Genomic DNA, 18,072 nt, shown 5'->3' with positions numbered 1-18,072 from the left:
GGAACCGCTTCCCTCCTCCTCCTCCTCCTCCTCCTCTCCTCCTCCGCCGGGCCCGGCTACGCGCGCGCGCTCCCGACCCGCCGACTTTGCGCGCGCGCCCCAGCCCCTGAGCACGTGCAGAGTGGAGCCGGGAGAAGCCCCCCCCATTTGGAGATCCGTAGGCAAAGCCCCCCCCCCACGCACACACGCCAGCCTCCCCTTGCGGGAGCCGGGAAGGCGCCCGCGGAGCGATGGGGCGAAGCGCGGCGGGCGCCCGGTTGCAAACCCGGCGCTGCTGCTTTGCTCTGCGGAGGGTCTCGGAGGCCGGTGGCACCCGGGTCCCTCCCGGTCCGCTCCAGTTTGACCGGGGACGTCCGTTCCTCAGGGCGGGAGGAACAGACCCCGGTTTAATTCCGGCTGAGGAAACCAGCCAGCGTTCACACAACAGATTAAGCCGCAAACCCTACACGTGAAACCTGAGCGGCGGGCTGGCTTCCCTTTGCGAGCGGTCGCATTCCGGCTTCGTGTCGAGCGGGTTCAACCCAGCCTTGTCATGAACTCGGCCGACCTCTGGATCTGCGGTTTTCATACTGGGGGGGTTTGTCTTTATTAATGAATTAGACTTTAATAAAACCGGATTTGCGGCGGCAATAGAGGGTGAGATGCAGATCGCCCGACCACATACGGGGATGCGAAGCAACCAACTGAAAATTGGGTTCAGAAGGCACAAATGCTTTAGCGATGCCAAAAAACATGTATTTTTTTTTCTCAGAGATTGGAGGAACAAATCTTACCCCCCTCAAATCTGCAAAGGCCCCTGGGAAATGGATGTTGCAAATCGAAAAACCAACCGTGTGAATTAAGTATATAATAATGTATATAGTAAGATTGCTGTGTATTAATAGATGTTTGCTTAATTAGTTGTAAGAAAGCCGAGTTTGCTTCCTGTTTAGCTGGACGCTAGCTGGAGGAAGGGAGGAACCGCTTAAATACCCAGAGAGGTGACATCTTTGTTGTGACACACAAAAAAAGAGAAGAGCAATCTTCTCCAGAATTCATTCCCAAACCTGCAGCTCAGCAAAAGAGGTGCCAAAGGAGGGCAACTCGACATTGGGAGAGACGCAACTGGATTAAGCTGAAGATTTCCAGGGGACCGGGGCAGCTCCTTGCGCTGAAGGACAAGTCTGCCTTGCGAGCTACGGCTCGAACTTTTAAAAAGTCTGCAGGTGTTCAGCTGGTTCTGTATCTAACGCTTGCTGCAAAGTCTAATGGGGCCACACAGGATGCCCAAACCTGGTCTGGCCAAAGCCTGTGCCAGGGAACCTGGTGTTTTTGCTCGCTTTCAGGCCTCGCATCCTTCCTTGGGGAACGCCAGCACAGAAGTGGGCAGAACCAACACCTCAGTGCCCATTTCCTCCTTTTCAGAAAAGGGGGTTTGGAGCAGAGACTGGAGGCTGGGGCAGGAGGAGGGGAGAAGCTTAGTCATCTCGGTAGCTTTCCACGGGCCGGACTGCAGCCGGACGCCAAGCCTGGAGTCCTGCAATGGACATGTACGGGACCGAGTGGAAACTCCAAAGTGGGAGCAAGGCAAACGTGCACAAACACACTTCACTATAAATCTCCCCCCTAAATGGCAAAAGGAGAAATGCACGGCCAGGGATCCACCATGGCAGGAGGAAAGAGTTAGCTGCAAGGGAAGGGGAGGGGAAGGGGAGGCAGGGAGGGAGGGAAAGAAGTCCTGGCACTGTTACACCAGAGCGTGGGAGACCCCATAAGGACAAACAGCTTATCAAGAAAAGGGGGCACATTTCCCTGACAGATGCCCCAATCAAAGGACTTCCACCCCGATATTCTCCAGCATCTTTTCAGGTTTCCATCTGAGCTGAGCCCGTCTCTCCCCAAGGCCAGTAACTGCCCCCCCTCCTCATCCTGGGGTGGGAAGCCTACATTCGGGTATAACTTTCAGCGTCCAATGGACGTCAAGCGGCAGCAGCCCTGCCTGCTCCTTCCAAAATAAAACCTACGTCTCGGCCAGCATTTTGGTTTCCGCGCTCGTTTTCAACGAGGGCAAAACATCTGGAGCTGGAAGAGGGCGTTCCCAAGGAAACAGCGGGGGGGGAGGGGGAAAGAAGGCCCGGCAGCTGGTTTGGAGATCACTACAGAGAGCCTACGGCAAGCTAGCTAGTAGAGGAAAAGGCGCCTTCACAGCCATCGCTGGCCGAGGGTTTAGCGCAAAAGACCCAGAAACTGGACACTCATCCCTGGCTAGGTTTTCCAGCCCATTTTTGCCAAAACAGACAACTCTCGTTTTGCCCTCCGGACACCCTTCCTGTGCCCAAGAGCAGTCACCTCCGTTGCCCCGGCCTCGTTCGGTCACTTGCCCCTCTTGCTTCTTCCCTTGCGGGAGGGGGGCCTCCCGCTGCCCCCCGCGGAGGAACCCGCCGAAGAGGGATGTTGATCTGCCCGTCCTGGATCTCCTGTCTGGCCTCCGCCGGCAGGTGGTTGATCTTCTGCTGGGCCTCCAGGTAGAACATGACGTCACGGAGCTGTTCCTGGATCTCGGAGATCTGGAGGTCCTTCTGCTCACAAGTCTCCTTCAGGAGCTTCTCTTCGTCCCGCAGCTTGTTCTGGAGCAGGAGCTGGTTGGCCCGCAGGCATTTGTTCATCTCTTGCTCTTCCTTCAGCTCGCTGGTCAGCTTGGACAGCTTGGTGTTTAACTGGGTGCATCTGGGGGGGGGGGGAAGGAGGAGGAGAAAGGGGAAACTGAGGCGGCAGCCAAAAACCTTTAGTGAGATATAAAAGGAGCAGGAATTCCTACGCGGCCTCTCTAAAGTCTAGCCGCCCCCTGCACCGGGAACTATTTCACCCCTCCAGGGCCTAATAGGGTAACCCTCAAGTTTTGACAGGTCATTTAACAACTGTTAGAAGTTGCAGCTGATCCAAAAGAGGGGAATTATTCTGACAGTTGCCCCCCCCCTCCCAAATTCACATGACCGGAACTCAAGTGCTAGGCAACCCGGCTTCATTTACAGCGGTTTGGAGCATCCTGCAATCAAGTGAGGAGGGCATTTCACAAGGGCTTTGCCCAAAGTGGCCCTTCCAGTTTTCAGCAAAGCCAACGCCCGTCCCGAACCACTGGCTCCCTGACCAACTGCGGCATTTGCTTAGAGGCTGTTGCAAAAACAAACCCCGGGCCACGTCATTGGCCTATTTTATGACATTAACGGGCAGGCTCCATTGCAGTGGAGGACTACTGCACGTTGCTCCTAAGGAAGTTAATTCCTGACCAAGAGGAAAACTGATCCACAGGGGTGGATTAGAGTCACAATCACAGACAAGATGCATTTTGCACCCGGACCCACTACTAAGTTCTGAAAGTTACCCACTTCCTTTCAAGCGACTGCCTTTCCTTCAATAAGTCGTTCAGTTTGTGTTCAAGCGAGTCGCATTTCTCAATGGTCTCTTTAAATTTTGTCTTCATATTGTTGATCTGTAAATAATTTTTTCAAAAAAAGGTATTTTAAAGTCGAGATGGGTGCTCTTGCATGGCTCAGAATCAGATTCAGGGTCCCCAGGGCAACTGCTCGCCATTCTTCTCTGGATGTTTTCTGGGTTGGCAGAAAAGGATTGGCTCCACTTTGGAAGAGGAAAGACAGACGCAGAGAGAGAAGAGGCCAGCCCAGGAAATGGTTTCCTGGGACCAAGAGCTACCTCCAAGCTCTTGGGCCCTTCACAAGGGGCTTCTTGGCTGGACTGAGACCCCAGGGGCAAAGGGGGAGACTGAAATCCGGGATGCGTTCAAAAATGGAAGGGGGCCAACCTGACCTGAAACCAGGTTCCTGCTGTCCACAGGAATTAAAGCATTTGGAAGGAACTTACTTCTTCGGCTGTGTCCTTTTCGATTCGGACGATCTTGTTCTCCCAATAGATGCGCTGGGACTCCAACTGGCTGGTTAGCAGGTAGGAATACTGAGTTCAGAGAAAGAGAAAAAGGGGGCAAGCCGTCCTCACTTTCTCTAGAGGAGAGCTGGGATCTCATGCCAGAACTCTCCCGTCCCCAAGTTACGTTCAAGAAAGACAACCCTAGACTGTGAAAAAGGTTCTACGGAGCATCCATCAAGCTAGCCATGAAAACCTCCACAAACTAACCATCTAGGAAGAGCAACGGGGCATGCTTACTTCTAGCTGTAAGGCATCAATTTTCTCTTCTTGACACACATCCCCCTCGCATTCATACTGAACCAGCTTCCCGTCTGTCTTGCTGGCCACCAGACGGTGGACGTAATTGTCTGGCGAAAAGAAAAAGAACCAATTGGTCGTCCTGAGGCAAAGCTCCGAATCGGGGTCCAGGTCCAAGCCACTCAGGTGCCACCTCCAACTATGCCCGCCTTCAGGTGTGTGTTAAGGGGGAAGATTCTCCTGGCTGAGAACCTGGAAAGGGGAGTTCATAGCTCTTTTCCAGATCCATGAGGCGAAGAGATGGTCGTGGTCACCCTTAACTTCTCCCCACCCAAAGGCTGCAAGACTTCCTCTCTCCCCAAAATGGAGCCAGCTCTGTTTACAGCAAAGTAGATGGACCAACGGTCTCCTCCTCTCGTTAAGGAGGCGGCCCATTCTGAGGTGGTCTATGGCGCAGGGCTTACCACCGGCGTAGTCCCAGACCCTGTGATTGGTCAGCTGCATGGCGTAGGTGTGTTGTGTCTCCTCAAAGTGCTTGTACGCGTGCCGACTCACGTAACGCCCGCACCCAATGTGCCCACAGATGAGACATATCCAAAGGTTCTGCACAACAGAAGGAACAACACAACTGAAGTCCAGGGCAGAAAAAAAGGAACACCCAGATCCTATTTCTGAAGAAGCAACATTGCTGATTTCTGAACAGACGTGGATCCAGACTCACTTCTTGGACTCCACATTCAAAACATTTGTTTTCTTCTACAGGCTCTGGAGTCTGGCAGTACCTGCAGACGGGGCACCTGGAGAAGGGAGACGGGAGAAGGCCTTGAGGATCCCAAACCAGGCCGCCTGGCTTTGACCTCCTGGATCCCCACTGATCCTCCCCCGTGAGGCTCTTACGTGGTGTCCTCCCACCGCTGCAGACACTGGCTGTGGAAGCTGTGGTTGCAGACCGTGGTCAGGATCCCGTTGACCGATTCATCCATCCTCTCCAAGCAGACGGTGCATTTGGGGAGCTCGGTCAGATCCATGACGGGGAGGCTGGCCCCCTGCATGGGGAGGAGACAACTTACCTCAGTCTTTCCCCAGCCACTGGAAGGTCTGTGGACTTCAACTCCCAGAATTCCCCAGCCAGCAATGAACAGCGACTGGAATCTTTTGCAAGCTGTTCTGCCGGGCAGCCTAGGACACATCCAGGCCTCCTCTGGAGTGCCAGAAAGGGCTGCGGGGCCTCATCGTCGCATATCCCCACCGTAACTCCCCCAATCTGCAGGCCTAGCTGGGGAGAGACCCCAGCCCCTAGAAAGGAAACGGAGAACAAGAGACCACTCACATCTTCTGACTTGAAAACCTCTGCCCTTTCGACGTAGACAAGCTGGCAAATGTCCTCTTCTATGGAGTTAAACTGCCGACCGTTGCAAGCCATGTAGAAGCTGTCCGCATCTGCCTGCAGAGAAGTCAGAGGAGGGACACAAATTGCTGCAATGGGTCAGAGGCCTGCTTCCCTCAGCCATCCACCCCCTCCTCAAAAAACAAGCCATACAGGATGAGCGGTTCCCAGGCCACTGGCACTCACTCACAAAGCCCCTGCCTCTTTCACGATTCTGGACTTTCTAGCCCCGCTACCAAGAACTTCCGGTTTTCCCTGAGTTGCGAGAGCGGATATGCAGCGTACGTGTTTCTGGATCAGAACGAGATGGGAGGCGTGGAAGGAGCCTTCAGCCCAAAGCTGGAGTCACTCTTTGTTCTTACCTGGGTCCGGAACTTGATGAGGACCATGTACTGGTTTGGGGTGGAATCTCGGATGATTTTCATGTGTTCAATGACGTCATAAAAAGAAGCCACAAACTTCATGAGGTCGTGGCTGGTCATTGTGGCAGGGACTGTGAGAATACACAGCATGGCGCTACGCCGCACTTCTTCTTTTAATGAGGTCATTTTGCTGCACAAGGGAAGAATTAGACCCGTCAGCAAGTCCATTCTTTTTTTTTCTGACTCTATAATGCAGTATTTGCCAATCTTAACTAATTTAAGATGTCTGGACTTCAAAACTCCCAGAGTTCCCCTTCAGCCACAGCCTTTCCTTCTCAAAGGAAGGGGAGTTTCATAGTGATGGCAGCTTTCCAGATCCTTTAAAGCAGGGGTCTCCAAAGTTGGCAACTTTTAATACTTGTGAACTTCAACTCCCAGAATTCCCCAGAGTTAAAGTGCCCAAATCTTAAAGTTGCCAACTTTGGAGACTCCTGCCTTAAAGCATCTAGTGTGAGTCCTGCTTTCTTACTTTGTCTTGTAGAGGTGCATAATGCCGTGAGCTATTTCAACAGAGGGATTCCCACTGAAAAAGGAAATCTGGTCAGGGAGCTGCTTTGACGGAGAATCTGGTGTAGTCCCACTGCTTCCACTCTGGCCATCCTGATTATTGGGATCCTCAGGGGAGGAAGCCTCAGCTGCGCCAGCTTTCTCCATCATCGATTTCACCCCATCTTTTTCATAAATCCAAAAACAGGCAAGTTAGAAACCTGACACTTTCCAAGCTGCAACCCATACTTAATTTAAAATCTTTTCTTGTTGAAGGGCAAGGCACTGCTTTGAGGCAATGGGCAGGCGAATGGCAGAAAAATTCTTAGAAATGTTTTATCAGTATATAAACAGCCCATCAACATTTTGAATCCAGAACAGCTGCTCAGAAAATCAGCTCATATTTCTGAGAGATGCTGTACGAGAAGATTAAACCTTGCCAGTAACAATCCAGAGGGAGGTATAATTTCTGACCATTGGTTTAGTCTTATTGATTCCTACAATCATACAAAATTAAAAAGCAGGCTTCAAGAACTGCTTGAAATGGTGCCTTACGAACAAGCTCACAAAAAGTTGCTTGCAACTGAATCTATTCAACCATCTGACTCTGGAAAAAAAAAGACCCCCACATTTCTTGCTTAAGCAGCTCGATGCCAAGCTGACCTCAGAAGGCAGGTTATGTCAGCCCTTCAACTGCTCCTTATTAAGCAAGGAGGATGGGTGGGTGGACGGACAGACAGACATACACACATATATGCAAATATACACTTTGAAATAAACATAATTCCAATCAAATAGTGCTTATGCCAACCATCCTTTACACTCTAGAGAAATGCATCGTTCCTCATGCTTGGCACTGGGGCACAAAGCAGCACGTCACAGGTACCTGGATCCGGCTTTATTGTCTCAATGATCACGTCCGTCATTTCCCGCCGGCCGATGTGTTGGTGGATTATGGCCGCCCTCTCCACGGGCGCCTTGCCCTCCAAGCTCACCGCAGCGGCCGCCAGCGATGTCTCCTGCATTGCCTCATTAGACATCTCAGTAGCTGAGAAGCAGGATTGACATGGCTGTTAAAGAGTTTCCGCACAACACAACCTGGCCAAACCAGACCAGCTAAACCTGAGCAGCTCAGTGCGCCGAGCTAGTTAGGCCACGGGCTGTTCGGACACCTCCCTTCCTCCCCCACTTCCACCTTTGGCCTATAAAAGGGCTGAGAGCTGAGTTTGCCAGGTGTGTGTGTCTCTGTGTGTGTCCCCTATAAAGAGGGCCAGAGAGGGCTGAGAGCCGAGTTTGCCAGATATGTGTGTGACCCATAAAGAGGGCCAGACAAACCTTGCTCTAAAAGTTCTGGGAGTTGAAGTCCACCCACTTTAACGATTTTGACACTAAATCGTTAAGGTGGGCGGACTTCAACTCCCAGAATTCCCCAGCCAGCTTGGGAACGTTAAGGCGGGTGGACTTCCATTCCCAGCTGCGCTGGCTGGGGGATTCTGGGAATGGAGGTCCACCCGTCTTAACGTTCCCCAGCTTGAAAAACGCTGATTTACCCGGCCCAGATCCCTCTGGCAGCCCCCCCTCCGCCTCCCCTCGGCGCCCCCCGGCCCTCACCGGCCCCGCCGTAAGAGAAGCCGCCCGGCACGGGCGAAGACTCGGCCAGCTCCAAGCGAAGGACCACCAGGGAGACGCTCATAGGGCCGCCCCGCGGAGGGTGCCGGGCCTGCGGGGCTCCAGCTGGGGCGGGAGGGAAACGGGGCCAGCCAGCCCTGCGCCGCCTCGGACTGCCCGGCGCTTCCGCCTCTCCGCCCTCGCGACCTTTGACACGGGGGCGGCGCGCAGGCGCCGAGGGCCGCAGGGGGCGCGGCCGGGAGGTCACGCGGGGGGGCGTGGCCGATGACGCCCCTCTTCCGAACCCGGAAGGGCTCCTCTGGCCCGCCCTGGACGCGCTGCGGCTCGGAGGTTTCCCCGGGCGGGGAGCGGGCGGGGGTGCAGCGTGGGAGGTCTTGGCTGCGGAGGGTGGGCGGTGTAGTCGCCCCAAGCACGGTGTCCTTTGCTTTAAACAGCCCTGATTGACTCTGAAGGAGGAGGAGGAACCAGCCAGGGGAGAGGTAGAAGAGGTGGCTGGCCGGGGACAATGGGAGTTGGAGTCCAGCGCCTCGGTCGGGGGCTAGGAAGGCTGAGGTCGGGCGGGGAAGCCCTTCCTGGGGCGTCAACAGGCCGGAGATGCCGAGCTGGATCTGCCCCCAGGTTCCCCCCCCCCGTGTTCTGGGCTGTGGGGCCGGTGGGAAGGGACCTCCCGGGGGGGACCTCTCTGACCCCTGATTTTCTGAAGCTGTTTTGAGAGCCTCTAGATAGAAGATGCTATTATAACGGTATTTCTCAGCCTTGGCCACTTAAAGGTGGGTGGACGTCAACTCCCAGAATTCCCCGGTCAGCCGGCACTGGCAAGGGACCTCTGGGTGTTGACGTCCACCCATCTTCAAGTGGCCAAGGCTTAGAAACACTGGCCCGTAAGAAGCGATGGGATTTTTAACAAATCTACACAATAGTACATGTTTTGCACAAGTCTTTGAAGCCTTTCCCTCTCCCTTGACCTTCGCAGTGCCAGAGCATGGGTTTCAGAGGAATTTTCCAAGCCTTTTGCGGCTGCCCTGCATGGAAGTTACACATCCTTTGCTCTTCCTGGCACAAACCCCCAGACGTGGCCCGGTGGAGGAATTACGCATCGTGTCCCTACAAAGCGGTGATTTTCGACATGGGTGGCGTTCTCCTTCCTTCCCCATACAAACTGGCAATGGGTAGGTGATTCTCCCAGAGTTCATACCATCACCTTCTCTTCCCTCTGCTGGTTCTGTTTGAAATTTCAGCTCTTGAATTTCTCCCACCCTCTGGAGCAGCAGAGAGAATCATTTTGAAACTAAAAATGGTTTCCGTGGCTGAGCACCAGCACAAACCGTAATTCCTGAACCTTTCTTGGTGTCGGTTTTGCTCCTGTGCTGCTTAATTGCACTACAACAGCACATTATTCTTAAATCTTTTGTGTCCTGAAAGATACCTATGACTTCCTGCCTTTATTTAGATTGGGAGATTCGGAATCGTGTCCCCGCCGGCACCATCAAACAGGCCTTAAGATCCGGGGGTGATGACAGGCCCTGGATGAGATACATGAGAGGGCAGCTGAAGTGTGCAGAATTTCTGCAGGAGTTCAGACAACAGTGTTCCAGGATTGTAAGCCAGTTTTTCCCTTTGATCCCTGTGGGATGAGTAAGGGAGGAGGTCTCGAGCTGAAGGTATGTGGAAACACCTTAGGATAGCCCCATGGATGAACAGCCTCAGTGTTAACATCCTTTTTGTCAACAAGCCCGTTTTGTTTTTCCGTAATGCCACGGGTTAGAGTGGATGAGCTCAACCAGAAAAGATCTATCCCTATTTTGGGAATTTAAAACAGTTCATGGCTACCATGCGATCTCAGCAACTATGCTAGTTTTCTTCTAGCTGAAAAAGAAAAAGAAGAAAAACTACAGTTGAATGTATAAACTACGTAAGGTAATTGCTGTTTACTTGTTCGCTGAAAAAACGCACACCATCCAACATGTCTCTTTCCCTCCCCAGGCAAATGCTTCTGTTCCAGCAGACTCTTTCCTTTTTGAATTAACCAGGGTACAGATGTCAGATCAGCTCCCTGCTATGACCGAGGCCCTGAAGAGCATCAGAGCCAGAGGTCTCAAGACAGCCGTTTTGACCAATAACTTTTATCTAGAAAGTGGAGAGAGTTTTCTGCCTATAGACAGAAAGCAATTTGATGTGGTGAGTTTTTGTGCTCCACAAAACATCCCATTCCTTGGGGCCATTACTTTATTATGGTAGTTGTAGCTTAGCAGTCGTGCTTGCCTAAACTTACACAGAGGTACGCAGTATTCATGAAGGAAAAAGAATTTTATTTTTCTTTACGTTGCTCGTGTAATGGAATATCTTAGAAAGATTCAGGATCTTGGCTGTTTGGACCCCTCTGATCTCCTTGTTCAACTGATGATTACCTAACTGCCTTTGCTAAAAGTAATATTTAAAAAAAATATTTGGGAGCCTGTGGTTAGCCAAAGTTCTTACTCCATTAATCAGCTGGATTAAGGAGTACATTCTGTTATTGCTTGGTTTATATCTTTAAGATCATAAGCCAAACCTTGAGGGAAGAACATAACCCTGAAACCTCAGATGAAACACAAGAAGCCATTTGCTTTTTCGGTCCCATTTACTTTATTTCGGAATCCCTTGTCTACCCCCTCCTGCCTGATCATCTGGGCGTTTGTCTTTTGTCTCCCAGATTGTGGAATCTTGTCGGGAAGGGGTGTGTAAACCCGACCCTCGCATTTACCAGCTGTGCTTGGAGCGCCTGGGTGTCCTGGCCAAGGAGTCCGTCTTCCTGGATGACATTGGACAAAACCTGAAAGCTGCCAGCCAACTGGGCATTAAGACCCTAAAGGTGAAAAAGTGAAGGTTTAGGGCTAGTCTTCCCACAGCTGGCCCAACCTCCTTCAGACAGACTTTTTCTTGAAACTATTCTCTAGGTATAAATGTCTAGCCCTACATTTTTGTCATTTGTTCCCAGCAGAGATATTTATGCTTGCTTTATGCTTGGAAACTGTGCTTTAAACACAGAGTTCTTCTAAGCATCTTTGCTGCTTCAGCTCCTCAGTTCCTTCCTCTGCTCAGGTCGAGGATGTGGACTCTGCAGTTCAAGAATTAGAGACCTGCCTTGCATTTCCTTTGCGTCGTGCGATTCCTTACACGTCTTCTGTGAGGCCGGCCATGGAAATCCCCACGGCGCCTCTGCAAAAGTATCTTGAAAACCTCTTGGGGGCCCAAACGGAAGGTAAGGGCTGATATTCCCACGTTGCACGGGGAGTCTTCGTTTGGGATACTCGGTGGTGCTCCCGTTAGCAGCTCATATAAAAAAACCAGTGAGCATTATTGGCAGAAGGGTGCAGATCAGGGCCAGGTTTATCTGGGCTGAAGCCCCATCTCAGCTCTCAATCTGCGGGAGACGAGGGCCAGTCACCATCTCCAGGCGCTCTCAGCTTGCGGAGTTGCAAAGATCAAATGGAGGGAAGCTCAAAGTCTCTGCGGGGTCTCCTGGGGCTGCCTGCTTCACGTGGGCTGTTGCTGCCGACTTCGCAGGTTCTCTGGAGCTGCGCCAGTTCAGTCACGGGCAGTCCAACCCAACTTACTACGTCGCCTTTGGGGACCATCGGTTGGTTCTAAGGAAGAAGCCGCCGGGGACGCTGTTGCCTTCTGCTCACGCGGTGGAGAGAGAGTACAGGTGAAAAGTTCAGCAACCACAGCGATAAATGGACACCCAGCTTCCCCAATATGCAGAAATGCTAACAAGGAAAGCTCTCCGCCTTGTGGATTGCCGTGTTCGTTCTTGATGTTAGTTGGCAGTAAGAGGCATCAGAAGCCAAGACATCGCCACACATACTTATGATTATTATTTCATGTTCCTCCTCCTCCTCCTCCTCCTCACCCAGCACTTCTTCTCCATCTTCATTCGCTTCTCCTTCTGTTGGGCAGGGTTCTGAAGGCCCTCAAGGAGACTGGCGTCCCTGTTCCAAAAGTCCTGGCCTTATGTGAAGATTCGAGGTGAGTTCTGGGCCTTTGCACGTGCGGGAGCTTTGGGGGGCTGAAAACGTCAGGGTCCTCTGCTAATGTCCTGACGTTGCTCTAGTGTCATCGGCACCCCCTTCTTCCTGATGGAGTACAGCCCCGGCCGGGTCTTCAAGGACTCTTCTCTTCCAGAGCTTGAGCCCCACCAGCGGACGGAGGTTTATAGCGCCATGAACAGCGTCCTCTGTAAAATCCACAGTGTGGACATTAAAACTGTTGGTTTGGAGGATTATGGAAAACATGGTATATAAAGCCCCTCTCTGCTGCTCCCTCCCAGGAACTCGCGTATTTGGGGTTATCTTAAAATAAAACTGGGTCCTCCGATGGAAAGAAAACGGGACATTGGCTTTTGTAGGGCTTTTTCAAAGAACGGGACAAACACATTACTTAATGGAGATAATAATGTTCCAGGAAATTACACCCAACGGCAAATCCAGACATGGAGCAAGCAATATCGAGCCACGGAGACCCACACGATCCCGGCCATGGAGAGGCTCCTCAAATGGTTCCCCTCCCACCTTCCAGCCAGCGAGCAGCTCTCGATTGTTCACGGAGATTTCAGGTATTGGCTCACCTGTCGTGTTTCTGCTGGTTTTACAGAAGTCTTCTCAGAAGCAGCAAAGTAAGAAATACTTTCTAAAATGAGGGAATGGAGACTCGGCACCAATTCTCTCTGTGCTGCCAGTCCTGAAATATTTCAGAATGTATCCTTTCCGGCCTTTGGTTCTCAGCTGATGCAGGATCTTTGATTTTCTCTGCAGAATGTGCGCCAATTGGAAAGGGGGGGGCACCCTTTGTCCTCATTCTCAGTCCCCTCCCTCCCCCCAAACAACTGGCTTTGCAGTTCATTAAAGCTAGGGAAGAGAACCTCAACCACAGCAGCCCCTAGCAACCTCCAAACCAGAAGGACTGACTTAACTTAGTTTTTTTTTTAAAAAAAAAGAAGGAAACTGACGTGTTTTGGGATCCTTCCCCAAGTCGTGTGAGCCCTGAGGGTCATCGGAAGACCATCCACCTGGCTTGGCAGCAGTCTTCCCCGACCTGCTGTGTTGGAGTTACGGTGCCAGTGTGGCCAAAGACGCCCTTGAGCGACTGAGCTTCCCTGCAGCTGCTGCTGCTTTCCCCTTTCCAGGTTGGACAACCTTATCTTCCACCCCGAGAAGATGGAAGTGACGGCTGTTCTGGACTGGGAGCTCTCCACCCTGGGGAACCCTCTCTGTGATGTGGCCTACAACTGCCTGCCGTATTACCTGCCCTCGGGTTGCAGCGTCATAAGAGGTGCCCGGCCGTTCCCAAGGGCCGGGGGTAAAGGGAGGGCTCCCAGTTCCACAGCAGTGGGGACTCACAGAGCTGGAAGGGACCTCGGACGTCTTCCGGTCCAACCCCCTGCTCAAGCAGGAGACCCTAACCCTTTCCAGACAAGGGGCTGTCCGGTCTCTGGAGCAGAGAGGGAGCCTGAAGGCCTTTGCCCAGTAGGTTGATGGGATGCTGGAGACTCCTACACAAGCTGGCTTGCAAGCCCCAGGTGGGCAGCTGTGGCTATCCTTCCACAGATATCTAGAGAGGCTCCGGCTTTTCCTTCTGCCTTCGCTTTTCCTCTTCGCATTCATGGGCAAGGAACAGGGTAGCAAGACCGCGATTCCAGCGGTCGCCGTTCCCACCTGAGCCTGGTCCAGGCCTAACTACGGCTTGCCTCTTTCAGGCTTGAGCGACTGCGATCTCAGCCAGCTGGCCATTCCCACGGCAGAGGCCTACTTGCAGATGTACTGCCGTCACCGCGGCAGCCCTCCGATCGAGAACTGGAACTTCTACGTGGCCTTTTCCTTTTTCAGAATGGCTGCCATCCTGCAGGGGGTCTACAAGCGCTTCCTCTCAGGTGATGCTGCTCTGTAGGTTTGTGGGTGCGGGACGGGGAGATTGCAACCCCAAAAGGCAGGCCAAGTGAGCCACTTGAATTTTTTCCCACGCAGGCCAGGCCAGTTCAGCCGCAGCCGAAAGCTTTGGGAAGCTCCCGGAGTTCATGGCGGACCTTGCCTGGGACTTCGCCACCAAGGAAGGCTTCCGGATCTTCAAGGAGCTTCCGAATTCTAAGCCACCCATCAGGACATTCGGGACTTGGACCGGCCCAAAGTTGCTCATAAAGAGAGGCTGCACCACGCTGAGTCCCGGACCCCAGTCCCACCTGATCCTCTCTCCGGACGGCCTGCCGAGCTGCGTCCGGGAACTGTACCACAACCTGAAGAAATTCATGGATTCCCACATTTACCCGTCTGAGCAGCTCCTGCGAGATCACCAGTCTTCCCCGAGTAGGTGGACTCCCCATTCTCTGGTAGAAGAGCTGAAGGCAAGTCCTCGTCCTTGAGAAACAGGACCAACCTCTTGCTTGGTGGCCCTTATAAAAAAGGGATGTGGCGTTTTGCAAAATAACTTGACTAAATGGGGGGGGGGGGAATTGCCCTCCTGCCCCAAGAGGTTTGCAAGCTAAAGTTTATCGGTCAGAGGAGGAATAAGAGGGGATGCGAGAAAAGGGCAGCCGATCTCAATCTGATTTTGGTTGGAAGGGTGAGGACAAGGAATTAAGGCAGAGTTTCTCAACCTCAGCAACTTTAAGATGTGGACTCTCAGAATTCCTCCATTCTAATCACCTTTCTTTCTTCTCTCTTTCTTCTCGTCCTGCAGGAGAAGGCAAAATCCGAGGGGCTCTGGAATCTTTTCTTGCCCTTGGAGAGAGATCCAGAGGCGAAATATGGAGCAGGCTTGACCAATGTGGAATTTGCCCACTTATGTGAATTGATGGGGACTTCAGTCTACGCCCCTGAGGTACCCAGGAAAAAGCCTTGATGGGGACAGGCTTGGGCAGAAGGCTGAGGCCACATCCTCCTTGTGCCTTCTCTATCACGGAAGGACCGTCCATCCTTCCAGACCCCAAAAGCAACAGATCAGGCCCCAGAGCGCTGCCGGCCTCCTGGTGCAGCCACGCTTGGTCTGCTGCCGCTCTGTTCCTCTCCATCCCCCTCTTGATCATCTTCCTTCCTGAAAACGCTTAAGGGCCGTCTCTGCTCCCACTGAAGCCTTACATAGCCTGTCTTCCCAGATCCAGGGAACGGTTGACACTCTCTTTGACCACCCCACCTCAGATAATCATGGTTGCCTTCTCCAGGTCTTCAATTGCTCTGCCCCAGACACTGGCAACATGGAAGTGTTGGTACGCTACGGCACAGATGCCCAGAAGGAACGCTGGCTGGTGCCTTTGCTGGAAGGCAAGATCCGCTCCTGCTTTGCTATGACCGAGCCCCAGGTCGGTCTCCATTTCCCTCCCACTATGTTTTCTTCCTCGCTGGACCAGAGGAGGAAACTCTGGTCTGGCCCAGGACAGGCACGGAGGGGCTGGTGTGCTTCCCTCGGCAAGGAAGTCTCTCTTTTCTTAGGTTGCTTCCTCCGATGCCACCAACATTGAGGCTTCTATCACCAAAGAACAAGACACCTACATTCTGAACGGGCAGAAATGGTGGATTTCAGGTATGTTCTGACGTGCCCCTGGGTTTCGGCACTCTTTCCAGAGTTTCAGCGCTACGAAGTGCAGAATAAAGAAAAAACAGTTGTGCTGTGGAAGGAGAGCTTCCTTGTGTCTGCGATGGGCAGTCACAGAGGATCTCCTGGAGCTTGCAGAAAGCAATGGGAGGATCTTCCCTGGGGATCAAAGCTTGGTGCACATTGATCCTGGTCCAAATCAGCAGCCTGTTCAATTACCGGTAAACTTCCACTGTTCAGCAGCGGAGAAGAAAAGAGAGGCGGGTTCAGGAGTATCTTTCCCCAACCTAGAAAGCCTCTCCTTCCATTAGGTTCCCTGGACCCTCGCTGCCAGCTCTGCATCTTTATGGGCAAGACCAACCCGGAAGCCCCGAGACACAAGCAACAGTCGATGCTGCTGGTCCCCATGGACTCCCCTGGCCTCACCGTCACCCGGCCGCTCAGCGTCTTCGGCTTGGAAGACGCCCCAGGTGAAGCCGAGGGTCCTCGCTGGCTTAGCTTCACTCTGATGAAGCTTAGCCTGGTGATTTTGTGCAATCGGTTTCCGTCAGTCCTCAACCCTCTGCGGTCGGTTCAGACAAAACCTCCCCGGGAGTCTCCGAGTTGTGGGGAGTTTGTCGTCTAGCAGCCTGGGTGTAAAAGGGGCCTTTCTCACATCCGTCTCCTTTCCAGCTGGGCACGGGCAGATGACCTTTGAAAACGTCTGTGTTCCCCAAGAGAACCTCCTGCTCGGTCCTGGCCGTGGGTTCGAAATTGCCCAGGGGCGGCTGGGCCCTGGAAGGATCCACCACTGCATGAGGCTGATCGGCCTGGCAGAAAGAGCGCTAGCCCTCATGAAGGAGCGGGTGAGCAGCTCTACAGAGGCAGCTTGGCATCCCTTGGACCAGCTATTTCCTCTGCCTGTTTGCTAGCTCTTATTCCACGGGTCTTGGGAAGGGGAGAAAAAGCTTTGTGGAGTCGTCACTTATTTGGGGCAACCCCTTCCTCTTGGTACCTTGGTTGGCAGGTGGCCACCCGCGTGGCCTTTGGCAAGCCGCTAGTGGAGCAGGGCACCATCAGGGCGGATCTGGCCGAGTCCCGCCTGGAGATCGAGCAGGCCCGGCTCCTTGTCCTCAAGGCGGCCCTTCTGATGGACACTGTGGGAAATAAGGTGAGCAGGGGAGACTTCCCCAGATGGGAACGCCACGAGCCCCAATCTCTCCTTTCGGCTCCAGGCCGGCAGCAGCAGCAGAAGGCACCGCCCGCTTCCTCCCCTCCTCTCGAAGGGAAGGTGCTGCTGTTCATGTGCTGGGAAGAGGAGGGGGTCCTGGCAAGAGGCACGGTGGCCAGTGGGATGCCTTCTCCTGGCACCTGTGGAAAGCCTCCAGAAAGCCTTCTTGCCACTGTTGTTCTTTGCATGCATCTAGGAAGCCGCTCTGGAGATTGCCTTGATCAAAGTCGTGGCTCCGAGGATGGCGCTCCGGGTCATTGACCGGGCTATCCAGGTAAGAGCCAGGACGGCTCTTGGACACTTTCCTTTGATCCTAACTTCTCTCCTTCAATTTAGGGCAGGGGGACCAACCTTGGCCACTTTCAGACTTGTGGACTTCAACTCCCAGAATTCCCCAGCCAGACATGCTGGCTAGGGAATTCTGGGAGTCGAAGTCCAAGGTTGACTACTCCTGATTTAGGGATTACCTCTTGGGGATTTCACCCACCCTGCAAATACTTGCAAATGCTTTAACGCTTTCTCCCTTTCCCCCAGGCCTTTGGCGCAGCAGGCCTTGGCAGCGACCTGCCCCTGGCCCAGGCCTTTGCTTGGGCACGGGTCCTGCGCTTGGCTGACGGCCCTGATGAAGTCCACAAGGCGGCCATTGCGAAAATGGAACTCAAAGCCTCACTGGGCCTGCGTGGAGTCTGAGCGGACGTGCAGGCCACGTTTTTAAGGAGCAGAGGCCACACTTTCCAGCAAGGCCTATTGGCTTCTGGAGTTTACTTGCAGCAATACTCTAGAGGAATGTGGAAGGATTATGCAGTTGCTGCCCTTGACTGCTCTTGATTTTGCTGGCTGCTACGCGAGATTTTGAGCACCAGGAAGCGCTTGCTCCATCTCGGGCCCTTGGCTGGTTTTGGCTTCTCTTTGGGAAGATGGTGAGGAGAGAGAAGATGGGGACAATCTTCCAATGGCTTCTTACAAAGAGAGGCCTTCGTAGTCCATTAGTGTAAGGGGTGAGATTTGATATTTTTGATAATGCAGGGGGTGAAATCGTGGGAAAAATAAACACTGCGAAAGGTTCTACAGAATGTAGCGCTAGAAAAATCAGCAATAAGTGTACTGTTTGCTTTACTTCCGCGGACAAATTGGCAGGCTTGCTTTTTTTATCTGGAAACTGATAAAAGGGGCAAAGGGAGGGAAGCTCTGGTGAGGGGCAGCCACTCACGATTGGG

At 53.0% G+C, this 18,072-nt stretch overlaps 2 protein-coding genes across 3 annotated transcripts; one reads left to right on the top strand and one right to left on the bottom strand.

Annotated features, from left to right (window-relative positions):
• Nucleotides 1-2,239: 2,239 nt before the first annotated feature.
• On the bottom strand, nt 2,240-8,258 carry BRAP (BRCA1 associated protein). The gene is given in 13 exon segments (XM_083373868.1): nt 2,240-2,429; nt 2,432-2,706; nt 3,366-3,469; nt 3,859-3,948; nt 4,159-4,268; nt 4,623-4,761; nt 4,880-4,955; nt 5,056-5,204; nt 5,489-5,602; nt 5,908-6,097; nt 6,437-6,638; nt 7,340-7,501; nt 8,065-8,258. Coding segments are annotated over 13 exon segments (1,770 nt in total). The 5' UTR covers nt 8,147-8,258; the 3' UTR covers nt 2,240-2,352.
• A 109-nt stretch (nt 8,259-8,367) lies between these two features.
• On the top strand, nt 8,368-18,004 carry ACAD10 (acyl-CoA dehydrogenase family member 10). Of its 2 annotated transcripts, XM_083373836.1 has the most exons (21): nt 8,368-8,561; nt 9,056-9,251; nt 9,533-9,681; nt 10,066-10,260; nt 10,775-10,933; nt 11,164-11,323; nt 11,629-11,770; nt 12,022-12,090; nt 12,176-12,357; nt 12,526-12,676; nt 13,247-13,392; nt 13,817-13,990; nt 14,085-14,458; nt 14,794-14,934; nt 15,275-15,412; nt 15,543-15,633; nt 15,957-16,115; nt 16,318-16,490; nt 16,652-16,795; nt 17,052-17,129; nt 17,390-18,004. In XM_083373836.1, the coding sequence occupies exons 2-21, from the start codon at nt 9,065-9,067 to the stop codon at nt 17,543-17,545; spliced, it is 3,168 nt and encodes a 1,055-aa protein (XP_083229962.1). In that variant the 5' UTR covers nt 8,368-8,561; nt 9,056-9,064; the 3' UTR covers nt 17,546-18,004. The 2 variants fall into 2 exon arrangements, with proteins under 2 accessions (XP_083229962.1, XP_083229963.1); XM_083373837.1 differs by lacking the exons at nt 8,368-8,561; nt 9,056-9,251 and having other exon boundaries at nt 9,562-9,681; nt 10,113-10,260; nt 17,390-18,000.
• Nucleotides 18,005-18,072: the final 68 nt, after the last annotated feature.

This window comes from Vipera ursinii, assembly GCF_947247035.1.
Source record: "Vipera ursinii genome assembly, chromosome: 14".
In the NCBI taxonomy this organism is placed as follows: Eukaryota; Metazoa; Chordata; class Lepidosauria; order Squamata; family Viperidae; genus Vipera; species Vipera ursinii.
This window is presented reverse-complemented; position numbering and strand designations above follow the sequence as displayed.

Coding starts and splice junctions, on each gene's coding strand:
- ACAD10 (XM_083373836.1), top strand. CDS start 9,065: ATGGGTTTCAGAGGAATTTTCCAAGCCTTTTGCGGCTGCCCTGCATGG. Junction 10,934..11,163: donor TGGGCATTAAGACCCTAAAG/GTGAAAAAGTGA, acceptor TCCTCTGCTCAG/GTCGAGGATGTGGACTCTGC. Junction 11,324..11,628: donor CTTGGGGGCCCAAACGGAAG/GTAAGGGCTGAT, acceptor CCGACTTCGCAG/GTTCTCTGGAGCTGCGCCAG.